At 37.8% G+C, this 15,313-nt stretch overlaps 2 protein-coding genes across 7 annotated transcripts in view; one reads left to right on the top strand and one right to left on the bottom strand.

Annotated features, from left to right (window-relative positions):
* Positions 1-6,676, bottom strand: part of SGTB (small glutamine rich tetratricopeptide repeat containing beta) — a 38,480-nt gene extending 31,804 nt beyond the window's left edge. The window contains exons 1-2 of one of the 2 annotated variants that reach the window (XM_036225723.1): positions 6,588-6,676; positions 4,149-4,270 (exon numbers count right to left, since the gene is read on the bottom strand). In XM_036225723.1, the coding sequence (XP_036081616.1) occupies positions 4,149-4,248 (100 nt within the window). In that variant the 5' untranslated portion in view covers positions 4,249-4,270; positions 6,588-6,676. Of the gene's footprint in view, positions 1-4,148; positions 4,271-5,598; positions 5,775-6,587 lie in introns of those variants that run through there. The other variant, XM_036225722.1, reaches the window with a different exon arrangement.
* Positions 5,878-15,313, top strand: part of NLN (neurolysin) — an 81,413-nt gene continuing 71,977 nt past the window's right edge. For 2 of the 5 annotated variants that reach the window (XM_036225718.1, XM_036225719.1), the window contains exon 1: positions 5,878-6,085. In XM_036225718.1, the coding sequence (XP_036081611.1) occupies positions 6,045-6,085 (41 nt within the window). In that variant the 5' untranslated portion in view covers positions 5,878-6,044. Of the gene's footprint in view, positions 6,086-6,640; positions 6,748-15,313 lie in introns of those variants that run through there. The other 3 variants (XM_036225717.1, XM_036225721.1, XM_036225720.1) reach the window with 3 other exon arrangements.

Here is a 15,313-nt window from a genome sequence, read left to right as displayed (position 1 = left end):
GGGAGTATTTCCATTATCTGGGAGAAGAATATTCTGGCAGAGAAAACAACTAGAGTAAAAGCCCATAGGAAAGAGAATTTGGTGCATGCTGAGAGGGGAAGAGAGTCTGTGAACCATACATCACAGAAGTCCAAATTATATAGAGTCTTCAGACAATGAATAATTAACGTGAAGAGTCACTGCAAGATCTTAAGCAGAGAAATGACAGAATCTGACATACTCTGAAAAGATCACTGGTGGCTGTGTTGAGAAGAGTCAACAAAGTGGCAAAGATAGCAGCAGAGAGACCAGTTAGAGGCTATCACAGTAAAACAGATAAGAAGTATTTAGTTCTATCCGGGGGTGATATCAGTGGAGGTGGGAAGAAGTGGTCAGACTCTACATATTTTAGAGGTACAGCCAACAAGATTTTCTGAACAATTACATGCAGAGTCTGAGAGAAAGAGAAGAGTCCAGAATGATGTGAAAGTTTTGGGCCTGAGCAACTGGCAACTGAAAAGATAGAGTTGCCATCAAATGAGATAAGGTAGTTGTGGACAGAACAGATTTTAGGTGGGAGGATCAAAATTTTGGTTTTGGAAATGTTGAATTTGAGGTGCCTATGAGACATACAGGTGGAGATATCTAGTAGGCAGTTAGATATAGAAGTCTGGAGTTCAGAAGAAATGACTAGGCTGAAAGTTTACATTTGAGAGATGTTGGCATATAAATAAAGAATATCTAAGGCCATGAAGCTGAATGATATCACCAAAAAAAAAAGTAAGTGTATATCATGAAGAGAAGAAAATTAAGCACTGGACCCTGGGCACTCTGAGTCAGGGAAAAGAAGAGAAACCAGCAAAGGAAATAGAGAAGGAGCAAATGATGAGATATGAAGAAAACCATGAGTGTATGAGGTATCCTGGAAGCCAAATGAATAAAGCATATGAGGGGGAAAGGATGAGAGAGTGATCAGCAAGTTTATCAATGGTAGCTGATCAGATGAAGACTGAGAACTGACCATTGATAATAATAACACAAAACTACTGATGACCTTGATAAGAATAATACAGGTGGAGAGATGGTAGCAAAAGCCTATCTGGAGTAGGTTTAAGAAAGGAGAGGAGAGGAATTGGAGAAAGCAAGTAGAGGCAACACATTCAAAGAGTTTTCCTGCAAAGGGAGACAAAAAAAAAAAAAAATTAGGCAGCAGTTCAGGGGGCACAAGGATAGTATGCCAAGAGTAAGTATTTGTTGTTGCTTTTTTTTTTTTAAGAAGGGAGAAATAACATAAAGTTTATATTCTGACAGGAATGATCCAGTGAAAGTGAAAATATGCTGATATAAGGTGAGGGTAGAATAACCAGGGTCATACCGTGGAGTAGGAATGACATGATGGGATCCAGTGTGCCAGTAGAAGGGTTCCATTTAGAAAGGACAATGGTAGTTCATCTATGGTGTCTTTGTCTGTTTGGGCCACTATAACAGAAGGCCATAGCCTGGGTGGCTTATAAACAACAGAGATTTATTTCTCATATTTCTGGAATCTGGGAAGTCCAAACTCAAGGTGCCAGCAGGTTTGATGTCTGGTGAGGACCCATTTTCTGGTTCATAGATGGCACCTTCTCCCTGTGACCCCTCATATGGTAGAAGGAGCGAAGGAGCTCTCTGGTACTTCCTTTATAAGGTAACCAATCACAATCATGAGAGCCCACCTCCTAATACCATCACACTGGGCATTAGACTTTAACATGTGAGTTTGGGGAGAAAGCGAATATCTAGTCTGTAGCACATGATAATAGGCAGACAGGCAGGATTTGAGATGACATGAGAAAGTGTTAAAGTGGCCATCTCGGAAAGCAAAAGTATGACCTTACAACAGAGAATGTGATTGCCGGATAGCATTAAAAGTCCCCGTGAGGCTTATGGTCGGTCACAAATTTAAAGTGGGACCAGTCAGGAAAGTACGTGTTTTGCTCCATCTATATACATATTTACATGAATAGGGGCAAAGGCTAAATGAAGAACTGGACTTATATAAGGTTGGGTTTTGCAAGAAAGGGAAGATATACAAAGGTGTGATTATAATGTTTGACCATGGAATTTAAACTGGGTAAGGAGCAGGGTGTGAAAAGGTAAGGAAGGAGTCAAGAGATTGGAGGTATTAGTAGGGTGGAAGAATTGGTCGAGGAGGGATTCTAAAGGACATGAGCTGGAAAGACTGGCAGGAGTGGTCAGGAAGTAAAACATTTAAGATAGAGATTATGGAGGGAGTGCCGTTTGTATAATGACAAGGTCTAGACAAGAGTTTCTCAGCCTCGGCACTACTGACATTTTGGACTAGATCATTGTTGTTGAGGGCCGTCCTGTGCATGGTAGTATGTTTAGTAACATATATGGCCTCAAACCACTAGATGCTAGCAATACCAGCCCCCTTGCTGTGACAATCAAAAATGTCTCCAGACATTGCAAAATCACCCTGAGTTGAGAACCACTGATCTAGGGCCTGACCAAGGGAGTGAATGGCTGAAATCAAGAAACTGAGATCCAAGGGAACTGGAAGAATCATCTACGAGTATATTGCAATTGCTAAGAATTAAGATAGGAGTAGTGCTAGAGAGAGTGACAGTGAGCAGGAGCCACAATAGTCAAAACATGAAGTAGTCGTCAGTATAACAATTAGGAAGAGCGGGTGACTAAGGAGAAGGCTCAAAGCTGATAATATCCCAGCTCATCATAGTAGTGAAGCTGGTACTAGAACTTAGACTCATTTTCTAAGGCCTTTTTAAATGTCTAGAAGGTGGGCAGACACCTCCACATGATTTCATAGTCAATAAAATTAGACTCACAGAGTCAAAAATAGGGATTGGTCAAAAACAATTGGCACCATTTCTGGATGCCATATATAACAAACAGCTGAAAGCACATATTGTTGGCTGAATACCATTCTAAATATAGGACATAACATCTTGGTTTTTAAAAACTTCTGAATATTCTTTCTGGCCCTTAAAAGTATAATACTGTCTTTGATTAGAAAAGAAACATCTTTTATTAAATGATTGCATTTATCAGTTTGCTACAGAGCAGCCATAACCAACATCCTCCTTAAATAACCAGTCGCCTTTACTTTCACATAGCCCAACCATCAAGGAGAACAAAAGACCTAATATTAAATAGACTGATTAGAATCTTCTCCAACTGTGTGTTGCCTGCTTCTCTCATCAGACTAGAAGCAGTTTTAGAGCAAATGTCCAACTTTCATCCCTCCCTCCTAAAAGTATATTCACAAAGGTTGTGCTTGTTGTAATTAATAGATGTGTCCTCTTTATAGGAGAAACAACTTTAAGATGGGAAATTCAAATTGTACTACTACTTATTAATTTCTCCCAAATGCTCTGTCTTTAATAATGAAGTCTTTAGGCCACAAGGAAGGTAGGCTCACTGAACCGCCACAAGTGCATCTACAGAATTCTATCTTGCTGGGGTTATAATGAATGTAAATTTTATAATGCATGAACTCAAAGCAGAAAAGATGGTGTCAATGAAACACATGATGCTATCTACCATCCAAGTTTTGCTCGACTTTACAGATTACCGAATCTAATAGGTATAGCCCACATAAGACAAGAGTGAAATCCTATTTTAAGTCCCCGAATAGGAAGTAGTCAGAGCATAATACTGATATAATTATTAGACTTTTACATAGTACTTTTATGATGACTAAAGTATTTTCATATATTGATTCTCAACTGGATGCTTTCCTATTAGGAAGAAGAGACAAGATCTTCAAATAAAAATCAGGATTTAAATCTCCGCTCTGCCTATTAGCTGTGTTATGTTAATTAGTCTGGTTTCACTTACTTATCTGCTAAATGGGGATAATACTAACAACATTCACTATGCAGAAAAAACTCCCTACAATATGAACAGCATAGTTCTAATATGTAATAGCTGTTCAATACATGAACAATAGTCCTCTTATATTGTTAATTGAAACAAACAAAACAAGCCTCAGAGAATGAAAACATGATACCTTATAGTCAAGTCTCTCTTCTTAAGATCAAAAAAACATTTTGATTTTGTTATAATTGATCATAAAATCAGACTTATAACTATTTTAGTCTTTATTTATAATTATAACACAAATGCACAAAAGACCAGGTACCTACCTTCCAAACTTTCTTGTTCATCTGAAGTATAAGCATCCATCTGACTCTGCTCCCGTAAGAAACGAATAACTGCATAAACTAGGTGCTTCACCGATGACATTTTAAAAGCTTAACCACTTTTCCTGAATAAGAAAAAGGGAAACACTGAACTAAGTTATTTTAAAGAATAGGTCGGAAAGGTTATAAATTACAGTAAAACTAAGGGTAGGGGGAGGTCGAAGAGGGTAAGGAGGGTAAAAATATGGTGATGGAAGGAACTAAACTTTGATGAGCACACAATGCAATACAACATGATGTATTATAAATATTATATACTTGAAAATTACATAATCTTATTAACCAATTGTCTCCCCAATAAATTTAATCAAAAAAATTTTTAAGTATAGAGCAAAAACTAAAACCTCAATTACCTTCATGCCTTTCTATTTTTAGAGTTAGGAGAGCACAAAGTGTTCTAATGGTAATGTATTACATATTTTCATTTATACCCAGTAGTATTAGATTATATTAAAACTTGCAAAAGTAAAAATTTTCTCAAAACATGTACAACATAAGCTTAGACTCTCAATGAAAATCTCACTTTATCTTAACAGTGTATATGATACAGATAGAGATAAGGATAGGGTTATAGATACAGATATAGAAATCCCCAAAAGGCCTCAGTACAAAATTGAAGGAGATTTTATACTGCTGACTCAGAAGCTGATCTATCTACACTGAGCATCTTCCTCTATTTCATGAGATTTTTAAAAAATGTATGCGTAGTTTACATTCCACCTACTTTTGCAGACTGAGACAGTTATTTGATGAGTAAATATATTAACGAAAGGTTGTTCGACCAGTGTCATTCTTAATAAAAACGGCATTTCTATTTAATCATCAGACATGTCAGGAAATCACTGCCTAAATCGATGGACACTATAAACCGACCAGTGCTCTCTGCAGTCGAGGTGCTCTCGATGACACGCTGGAAGCTCCCGGTCACGTTCATTCACATGGAATACTATCGCATCTAAACAGTGGCGCAGGGCCAGCAGGCATTAATGGCTTATTTCCACTAAATCGCATCATCCATCTGCTCCCCAGTTTCCCTAATTCAAAGCCTGGGTGTGGTATCCATCACTAGGATGTTTACTATTTATGTGTTTATTTTAAAGGCAAGCCCAGCCTCTTAAGCCATGGGGTTGCAAGTACGAAATAAGGCCCCAGGGCAGAAGCTGGAAAAAAAAAAAATGGGGGAAAGGAGGAGGCAGAGGGGAAATGGAGATGTCCAACCTCCTCTACGCTTCTCCCCTTAGTTCCGCACCCAGAGCACATCGACCTCCTCCTTCCCCGCTTTGGTACCCGGGCCTCGCCTCCGCCCTGACGGGTATTGCTGAGGGTGCGTGGTGCAGGCCCCATTGGGGGCGGCAGGAGATGCATGCAGCCTTCCCAGACAGAAGCCCCTTACCAGGCAGGAGGACGCGAGACGGTGGCAGCAGGCCCGCGGGCGTCCGTAAACGGAACCTCTTGCCCCTGGTCCTCAGGGCTTGAGCCTGGCTCGCGATCGCAGTACGGCCAGCGGTGGCCCGAACTTCCTCGGCCTCCAGGCCACCGCTGCCCCTCAGCCCACCCGGCTGGGCGCTCTACTCTCGGCAGCTGGGTCTCGCCGGAACCGCCCCAGGGGCGGTGCAGGACGCGAGGGGCGGGGCGGGGGCGGGGCCGAAGTGGGAGCAGGCGTGTGGCCGTCGCACGTGGGAGGTCGCCGGCTGGACCCGCTGCTGCTTCCACCGCCGCCGCCGCCGCAGCTGCGGTTCCCTTCTGGGCTAGGCTGCCTCACCGCTCGCTGGCGCCCCGCCTCCGCCACCCCCAAACCGGAGGACAACGCGCCCGCCGCTGCTGCCTCTCGGCTCTCCCATGATCGCCCAGTGCCTTTCGGCTGTGCGAGGCCTCCACAGGTACCTCCCACGCGCGTGTTAACCTTGACCGTGGGCAGGGCGGGGTCTTCTGCCCCAGCGGTGCCGTGCGCCCCGGCCCAGCGCTCCCGACCACACCCCTATGACGCCCCTGGGACTCTCCCTCCTCGCGACCCGCAGGGTCTACTACCCTGAGGGATACCTGGCGCGGGAACCTGCGGGCCCCCTCTCCCTCCTCCGCTCCCTCGGGAGGGCATCCATTCCCCTTTGTCTGGAACTGCCTCAGCTGCAGTGAATGAGACTGGTCACAGGCCCTGCCCAAGAGGAATGTAGAAAGCTGGTCCGGATAAGAAAATCATTTGTCTTTCGCTCCCATCCAGAACTGCAGATCCGTCATTAAAAGTGCCACAGCTGTACTCTGGAATAACAATTCTCATTTGCCCCTCACACACATAGCATACTAATCATTTAGCATCTACACAAGGAAAAACCGCTGTGGTTTTGCTGATTTCCGGCCATGCTTTCTAACATCCTTTTTATTTACCTTTTCCCCGTAAACATTCAGCCTCTGTCGGGGCAAATTGACTTGGCCCAAAATGGAGGAAATGATTGCTTGGACACGGTTTGGGGCGGCCTCTGATGATCTTTTGGATTGCTTCCTAGCTTCCTAACCCCACCCTCTGCAACAGACCAGTAGCAAGACGGTGAGAGAACTAAATTCTTTGCACAGATCCACTAAATAGAGTGCTTTTTCAGAAACAATGCCGCTACCACCTTCATTCCCACATCTAGCTTTGAACTGTAAGTCTGAATGAAGATCCAACAGAAAAAAGGAAATGTGTGTTTCTTTCTAGATATTTATAAAACTGCTTTGGGACATATCGGCATTTAAACTTTTAAACAGTTTTATGTATATTGCCACTCATCTGTGTGGAGCTTTGTGTTGCTCAGCCCTTATAATTAAGGTGCACCCAGTGGACAATAGTGATTGTAAAGAGTTAGTGTAAAGACCATATTTCAAGCTGTTCTTTTAGTCTAAAGGCTTCAAATGGTATAGCTGTCAAATGAAGTTATACCAACAAATGAAGATCTTCACATAATGTAGTTGTGAGAAGAGAGAATAAATTTCTCAAACTTTTGTCTTGGGACCACTTTACCTTTCAAAAGTTACTCAGGACCAAGAGCTTCTCTTTAAGAGTTATATCTTTCTATATTTCCCATATTAGAAATGAAAACTAGATTTTTTAAAGTATTTATTAGTTTATTTTAAAGACAGTAATACACTCACTACATGGAAAAATAACATTTTTAATGAAAAATAACTATTTCCCAAAACTCTTCCCAATAAAAGTGAGAGGAGTGGCATTGTGAGTTTTCTTTTTTAGCTTTTTAAAAATATACATAACATAAAATTTATCATTTTAATCATTTTTAAGTATGCTTCACTAATATTAAGTACATTCACCTTGTTGTGCAATCATTACCACTATCTCTCTCCAGAACTCTTTCATCATCCCATACTGAAATTCTATACCCATTAAATAGTAACTTCTCATTATCCCCTCTCCTAGTCCCTAGTAACCACTATTCTTTTTGTCTCTAGGGTTTTGACTATTTTCAGGTGCCTCATACACTATTTGCTCTTTTTTGACTGGTTTATTTCACTTAACATAATGTTTTTAAGGGTCATGTGTCAGAATTTTCTTTTTAAACATGAATAATATTCCATTGTATGTATATACCACATTTTGTTTGTCCATTCATCTGTCCATGGACATTTGGTTATTTTCACATTTTGGCTATTTTGAATAATGCTACTGTGATCATTGGTGTGCACATATCTTTTGATTTTCGACGTTCAGTTCTTTGGGATATATACCTAGAAGTGGAATTACTAGATCATATGATAATTGTATGTTTAATTTTTTGAGGAACCACTATACTGTTTCACAGAAGCTATACCATTTTACATTCCCAGCAGCAATGCACAAAGATTCCGGTTTCTCCACATCTTCACCAGCACTTGTTTTCTGGGTTTTTGTTTGTTTGTTTTTTATAAGAAGCATCCTACGAGTGACACTAGTTTGCACTTCTCAAAACAAATGTGTGACTTAATGGAAGATAGCTGTATTCTTACATCTGCTTCTGCATTTGATATAGTGCATTGTTTTGTTTTGACTTAAGAGATAACGAAAATCTCACTTTTCATTCATATGTAGTTGGAAAAAGGAATATTTAGTAGCTTTTCTTAGATAATCATGGATATTCTTTGATAGCCCATCGAAGTTTGATAAGTAGTATTTTTTTAAAGGTTAGTTGCAATGTGGAATATGAAACTATACATGGACTTTCCTTACTCTGTTATGTTAAAATCCGTGGGTCTGTCTTACACTGTGAATGGATTTGCTACTCATCCATAATTTTATAATATCAAATATGGTCATTTAGAAAATAGTATTTCACTGCGTTAAACCGTTCTTAATTTTGACACATTCTACTATATAATAAACAATCATATTCCTTTATTAGCATCATCCATCATCATAAAAGTCCTCAAGTATTAGGATGCTGGCAAGTTCAAATTGGCAGATACAATTTTTCAAAATTCTGATTTTCATTTGAAAGCTCAAATTTTATTGGTAACAAATACTATATCAGTTGTTTTCCTCAAAGTGACAGGTTCACTTTGTTAACATTTTTGAGAGAATTTCTACCAAACACTGAAGCCTGAATAACCATAGTTTGTCAGTCGTTTTTTGCAAGTACAAATAGCATTCCATGAAAAAAAAAGCAGCTATTTGGCTCACAATTCAGTTACACAAGTGCTTTTGATTTGGACAACCAAATCCTCTGGAAAACCATTGTACTCAGAAAGCAGCAGAAGTGCTTTATGCATGCTTTGTCACACATATGTATTCAGTGATTGAGATTTAATAAAATTAATCATTTCTACTATTTCATCAAGGACATTTTAAAGTGAAATCAACATTATTTTTAGCATGGGGAGTGTCAGTGAACAATATAATGGCTTTTAAGGCAGTTTAGTGCCACTGCCTCGATTTTTTCTAAGGTGCCAGCAATTTTATTTACCATTGTTTTTCATCAGCAGTGCAAATATCAACCAAGTAAAAATGGTAAATAATGTCATAGTAGTCTTATGAAATACTTTAAACCTTGGAATAGTCTCAAGGACACCTCCCTATACCTCATACCCCAAGGATTACAGATGATATTTTGAGAACCACTGATATGTTATTCAGATTCTTTGTTTATGCATAGAAGAAAATAAATATATATATAAAAAAGGTATATAATTATCTTCTTATAAGCTGGCAATCTACCATTACTATATCTACTATTTTGCTACCTAAGGGCATATATTGCAGTTAATCAACATACACAGCAGTAGTAGTCATTAACTACTAAAGTGAGGCACTTATGAATGAATCACAGAATCTCTTTGTTTCTAAATCTGTATCCTCCGAAATGAGTTAATTCTAGACAACAGGGAAGGCCCTCTGTGTTCTCTTGATATATTTTTCCTGTTTCCTCTGACACTTGGTAATTCATTTTTGTGTTATAAGAGTAACTAGGTTTTTGCTTAACTGACTTATGATATCTCTTGGGTTTTCCTATTGGCAGAGTGCTGTACCTTTTTCAAACCCAGTTTAGCAGCCAGGGTCATTGATGGAAGTATTAAGCCAATTTCTTGGGAATCAGTAGACCAGGAATCTGGAGATCAGACTAAGGTTCTATACAACTAACCTTTTGACTTTAAGAAAATCCCTCAATCTCTTGGATCTCCCTCGAGTTCCTTATTTTGTAAAATGAAAAGGACTAGACTAAATGATATCTAAGATTTCTTTCAATTCTTGTTGCCATAGCAATTAAATGGCTACCTCAGCCAGATTGTACAGCATAAAAGCCAAGCAAAATCTAATGTATATTGTAGAATGAGGAATGGATGGCATGGTTAAAAAAACAACTGAGAAGGATGATTCAACAGTGTTTAGTTCAAATTATAGCTATAATAGCCCTGGTTTCCTGTTTCAATTTAAAAAAGAAGTTTGGATTTAAAATTATGACTGCAATGAATAGTCATTATAGAAAACTTAGAAAATATTGACAAGCAAAAGAAAATACCTACAGTGCACCCATCCAGAAGAACCCATTGTTAACAGCTTCCAAAATCTTTTCTACATATAGACATATATTTGTTTTACAAATATGAGATTATACCATACTTATTATAATTTTTATGTAATAGAAACATTCTGGAGATGTGCAATAATTAATCCCTACTTTTGGACATGTCAGCTATTTCCAACTTCATGCTATTAGTAACAGTGCTTAAATAAACATTCTTGCTATTAAGTCTTTTTCCAAATCCTTAATTATTTCCTCGGTGTACATCAAAGGGCATGCATATCTTTCAAGCCTTTGGCACTTACTATCATATTCTCCAAAAAGTTTTTTGCCAAATTATACTCTCACCAGCAGAGTATATAAATGCTAGTTTCCTACACCTTTACCAACACTGAGTATTTTAATATTTTTTATCCTTGCCAGTTTGATAAATGGAAACTTCTCTTATTGTAATTTGCATTTACTTACATTTTTTGAGGGTTTATTTGGTGTGTGCAATTCCCTAACAGAAATTCAGGACTTGTGATCTAGAGACCAAAAAATTTGTTAATATTCTGTTGTTGTTGTTGTTGTTGTTGTTTTTTTAAGTTTATCAGGGTAACATTGGTTAATACAATTATATAATTTTCATCTGTACATTATAATTTAACATCTGTATATTCTACTGTGTGTTTACCAAAGTCCAGTTTCCCTCAGCTACCATATATTTACCCCCCTTTACCCACTTCACCCTTCCCCTACACCCCTATATTTAACCCCCTTTAACTGTCTACTCCTTCTCCCCCACCCTCTACCCTCTGGTAACCACTAGTCTGTAGTCCATGTCCATGAGTCTCTGTTTATTTGTCCTGTTCATTTGTTGCTTTTAAGTTTATATCTCACATATAAGTGATATAATGTGGTTTTTAACTTTTTCTGTCTGGCTTATTTTGCTTAGCATGATTATCTCAAGGTCCATCCATATTTCATCTCTTCTTATGGCTGAATAATATTCTATTGTATATATGTACCACAGCTTCTTTAGCCAATTGTCTATCGTAGGACACTTTGGTTGCTTCCATGTCTTGGCCACTGTGAGTAATGCTGCTATGAATAACGGTGTGCAAACACCTTTTTGGATATGGATTTTCAAGTCTTTAGGATAAATACCCAGTAGAGGGATTTCTGGATCATATGGTAGATCAGTTCTTAGTTTTTTGAGGAACTTCCATACTGTTTTCCATAGTGGCTGTACCAATTTGCAGTGTAGGAGGGTTTCTTTTTCTCTGGATCCTCTCCAACATTTGTTATTACTTATCCTGTTGATTATAGCTATTCTAATAGGTGTGAGATAGTATCTCATTATGGTTTTGCTTTGCATTTCCCTAATAGCCAGCGATGTTTAGCGTCTTTTCATATATTTGTTGGCCATTTGTATGTCCTCTCGGGAGAAGTGTCTGTTCAGGACCTCCGCCCATTTTTGATTGGATTATTTGTGTGTGTTTTTTTTTATTGTTATTGAGTCATATGAGTTCTTTGTATATTTTGGATATTAGGCCCTTCTCAGAGGCATTGCTTGCAAATAGATTTTCCCATTCAGATGGCTGTCACTTTACCTTGTTGATGGTTTCTTTCTCTGAGCAGAAGCTTTTTAGTTTGATGTAGTTCCATTCTTTTATTTTTGCTTTTACTTCCTTTGCCTTTTAGGTCAAATTCATAAAATCTTTAAGTCCAAGGTCCTTGAGTTTAGTTCCTATGTTTTCTTCTATGAATTGTATTGTTTCAGGTCTTATATTCAGGTCCTTAATCCATTTTGAGTTAATTTTGGTGTGTGGTGATAGATAATAGTCTAGTTTCATTCTTTTGCAGGTGGCCTTCCAGTTTTCACAGCACCATTTTTTGAAGAGGCTTTCCTTTTTCCACTGTATGTTTTTGGCTTTTTTCTCAAAAATTTTTTGTCCATATCAATATGGGTTTACTTCTGGACTCTTGATTCTGTTATACAGGTCCGTGTGTCTGTTTTGGTGCCAATACCATGCCGTTTTGATTACTGTCACTTTGTGGTATAATTTGAAGTCAGGCAGAGTGATGCCTCCAGCCTAGTTCTTTTTTCTCAGGATAACTTTGGCAATTCTAGGTCTTTTATACTTCATACAAATCTAATGATTTTTTTTGTTCTATTTCTTTAAAAAATGCCAATGGGATTTTGAAGGGGATTGCATTAAATCTGTATAATGCTTTAGGTAATAAGGTCATTTTCAATATGTTGATTAGTCCGATCCAAGAACATGGAATAGCTTTCCATTTCTTTATATCCTTCGATTTCTTTCTTTTAATAGGGTCTTATAGTTTTCATTATATAGGTCCTTCACATGTTTTGTTAGATTTGTACCTAGGTATTTTATTCTCTTTGTTGCAATTGCAAAAGGAATTACTTTTTCCACTTCTTTTTCTGACACTTCATTATTATAGGAACACTATGTATTTTTAAACGTTGATTTTGTATCCAGAGAGTTTACTGCATTTGCTCATTGTTTCTAGTAGTGTTCTTGTGGAGTCTTTAGGGTTTTCTATATAGAGAATCATGTCATCCGCAAATACTGACAGTTTGACTTCTTCATTTCCTATTTAGATGCCTTTTATATCTTTCTCTTGGCTGATTGCACTCGCTAGGACCTCCAATGTTATATTGAATAAGAATGTCGATAGTGGACAGCCTTGCCTTGTTCCTGTTCTTAGAGGGAAGATTTTTAGTTTTTCACCATTAAGTATAATGTTGGCTGAGGATTTGTCATACATGCCTTTATTATTTTAAGGTACTTTCCTTCTATACCGATTTTGTTAAGTGTTTTGATCATAAATGGGTGCTGTATCTTGTCGAAGGCTTTTTCTGCATCTATTGATATGGTTATATGATTCTTATTTTTTAATTTGTTTATGTGGTGTATCACATTAATCGATTTGTGTATGTTGAACCATCCCTCTGCCTCTGGGATGAAGTCAACTTGATCATGGTGTACAATCTTTTTAATATGTTGCTGTATTAGGTTCGCTAGTATCTATCTCATTTAGGATTTTTGTATCTGTATTCATGAGAGATATTGGTCTGTAGTTTTCTTTTTTTGTGTTATCTTCATCAGGTTGTGGTATCAGGGAAATATTGACCTCATAAAATGAGTTGGGAAGTAGTGCCTCCTCTTCGATTTTTTGAAAGAGTTTTAGGAAAATAGGTATTAAATCTTCTTTGAATGTTTGGTGGAATTCACTGGTGAAGCCCTCTGGTCCTGGACTTTTCCTTTTTGGTAGGTTTTTGATGATTGTTTCAATTTCCATACTGCTGATTGGTCTATTTAGATTTTCCAGTTCTTCTTGATTCAGTCAAGGAAGATTATATTTTCCATTTCTTCTAGGTTGTTAAATTTGGTATAATATGCTTTTTCATAGTATGCCTGTATGGTCCTTTGTATTTCTGCGATATCAGTCATAATTTCCCCTCTTTCAGCCCTAATTTCGTTCATTTGTGTCCTTTCTCTTTTTTCTTTAGTGAGAACTTTCCTCTTATGACCACTTTTGCCGTGTCCCAAAAGTTTTGATATGTTGTACTATCATTATTATTCATTTCTGTGTATCTCTTGATCTCTCTTTTTATTTATTCTCTGATCCAGTTATTTTTCAGCAGCATGTTGTTTAATCTCCATGCATTTGTGGTTTTTCCTGATTTCTTTCTGCAGTTGATCTCTGATTTCAAAGCATTATGATCAGAGAATATGGTTGGTATGATTTCAACCCTCTTATATTTGTTGAGGCTATTTCCGTGTCCCAGTATGTGGTTGATTCTTGAGAATGTTTCATGTGCACTAGAGAAGAATGTATAAGCAGCCGTTTTGGGATAGAAGGATTTGTAAATGTCAGTTATGTCCAATTGGTCTAATATGTCATTTAAGGATGTTACTTTCTATGGACTTTCTGTTTGGATGATCTGTCCATCTGTGACAGTGGGGTTTTTAGGTCCCCTACTAGTGTTTTGGTCTTTTTCTCCATTTAGTTCTGTTAGTAATTGCTTTACATATTTCAGGGCTCCCTGATTGGGAGCATAGATATTAATAAGTATTACATCTTCTTGGTATATGATTCCCTTTATCATTATGAACTGTCCCTCAGTATCTTTCTTTACCTTTTTTATTCTGAAGTCTTTTTCATCTGATATTAGTACCACTACTCCTGCTGTTTTCTGAATGCCATTTGCTTGAAATATTTTCCACTCTTTCACTTTGTGTCTTTGTTTGTATTTGGAGTTGAGATGCGTCTCCTGGAGGCAGCATATGGTTGGGTTTTGTTTTTTGATCCATTCTGCAACTCTGTGTCTTTCTATTGGTGTGTTCAGTCCATTTACAGTTAGGGTGATGATTGAAATATGAGGTCTTCTTATAGCCAGTTTATCTTTTGCTTTCCGGTAGCTTGGTATTTCCATTGCTTCCTTGTCCTTGTGTTTCTATTTTCTTTATTTTGGTTGGCTTTTGTAGATTTTCCCTCTGATTCTTCTTGTTTTATGTTATATACTTCAGTTCAGAATCTTTGGTGTGTGGTTACCATCATGAATATGTAAAGGATAGTTATATATATATATACAGTCATCTATTTTCTTCTGTGCGTGCCTTATCTCCATTCCCCTTTGCGAATTTGGATCTTTGAATCCTTCCCTTTCCAGTTATTGTTATCTCAATTTGTCCCTATGTATGCTGAACATTCAGTACTATCTTTTATAACAATTCTCTCCTTATTTAATCTTTTAATGCCATTTTTAGTAAGGGTTGCACTCCTCTGCTTCTATTTTCCTGATAGTCACTTTACTCCTAATTTTTTTTTTTTTTTTTTTTTGGTCATTTTCTTTTAGGTGAGCTGACCCGTTTCAGTATTTCCTGTAGTGGAGGCCTTGTAGTGGAGAATTCCCTCAATTTTTGTATGTCTAGAAAAGTCTTAATTTCTCCTTCATATCCAAAAGAGAGCTTAACTGGATGCATTATTCTAGGCTGGTAGTTCCTGTCACTTAATAGTTTAAATATTTGATTCCGTTCCTTTCTGACCTTTAAGGTTTGTGCTGAGAAATCCCCGGATGATCTAATGGGTTTTCCTTTATAAGTTACT

This window comes from Rousettus aegyptiacus, unplaced genomic scaffold (genome assembly GCF_014176215.1).
Source record: "Rousettus aegyptiacus isolate mRouAeg1 unplaced genomic scaffold, mRouAeg1.p scaffold_m13_p_8, whole genome shotgun sequence".
NCBI lineage: Eukaryota > Metazoa > Chordata > Mammalia > Chiroptera > Pteropodidae > Rousettus > Rousettus aegyptiacus.
Note: the sequence above shows the minus strand (reverse complement) of the source record. Positions and strands in the feature narration are given on the sequence as shown.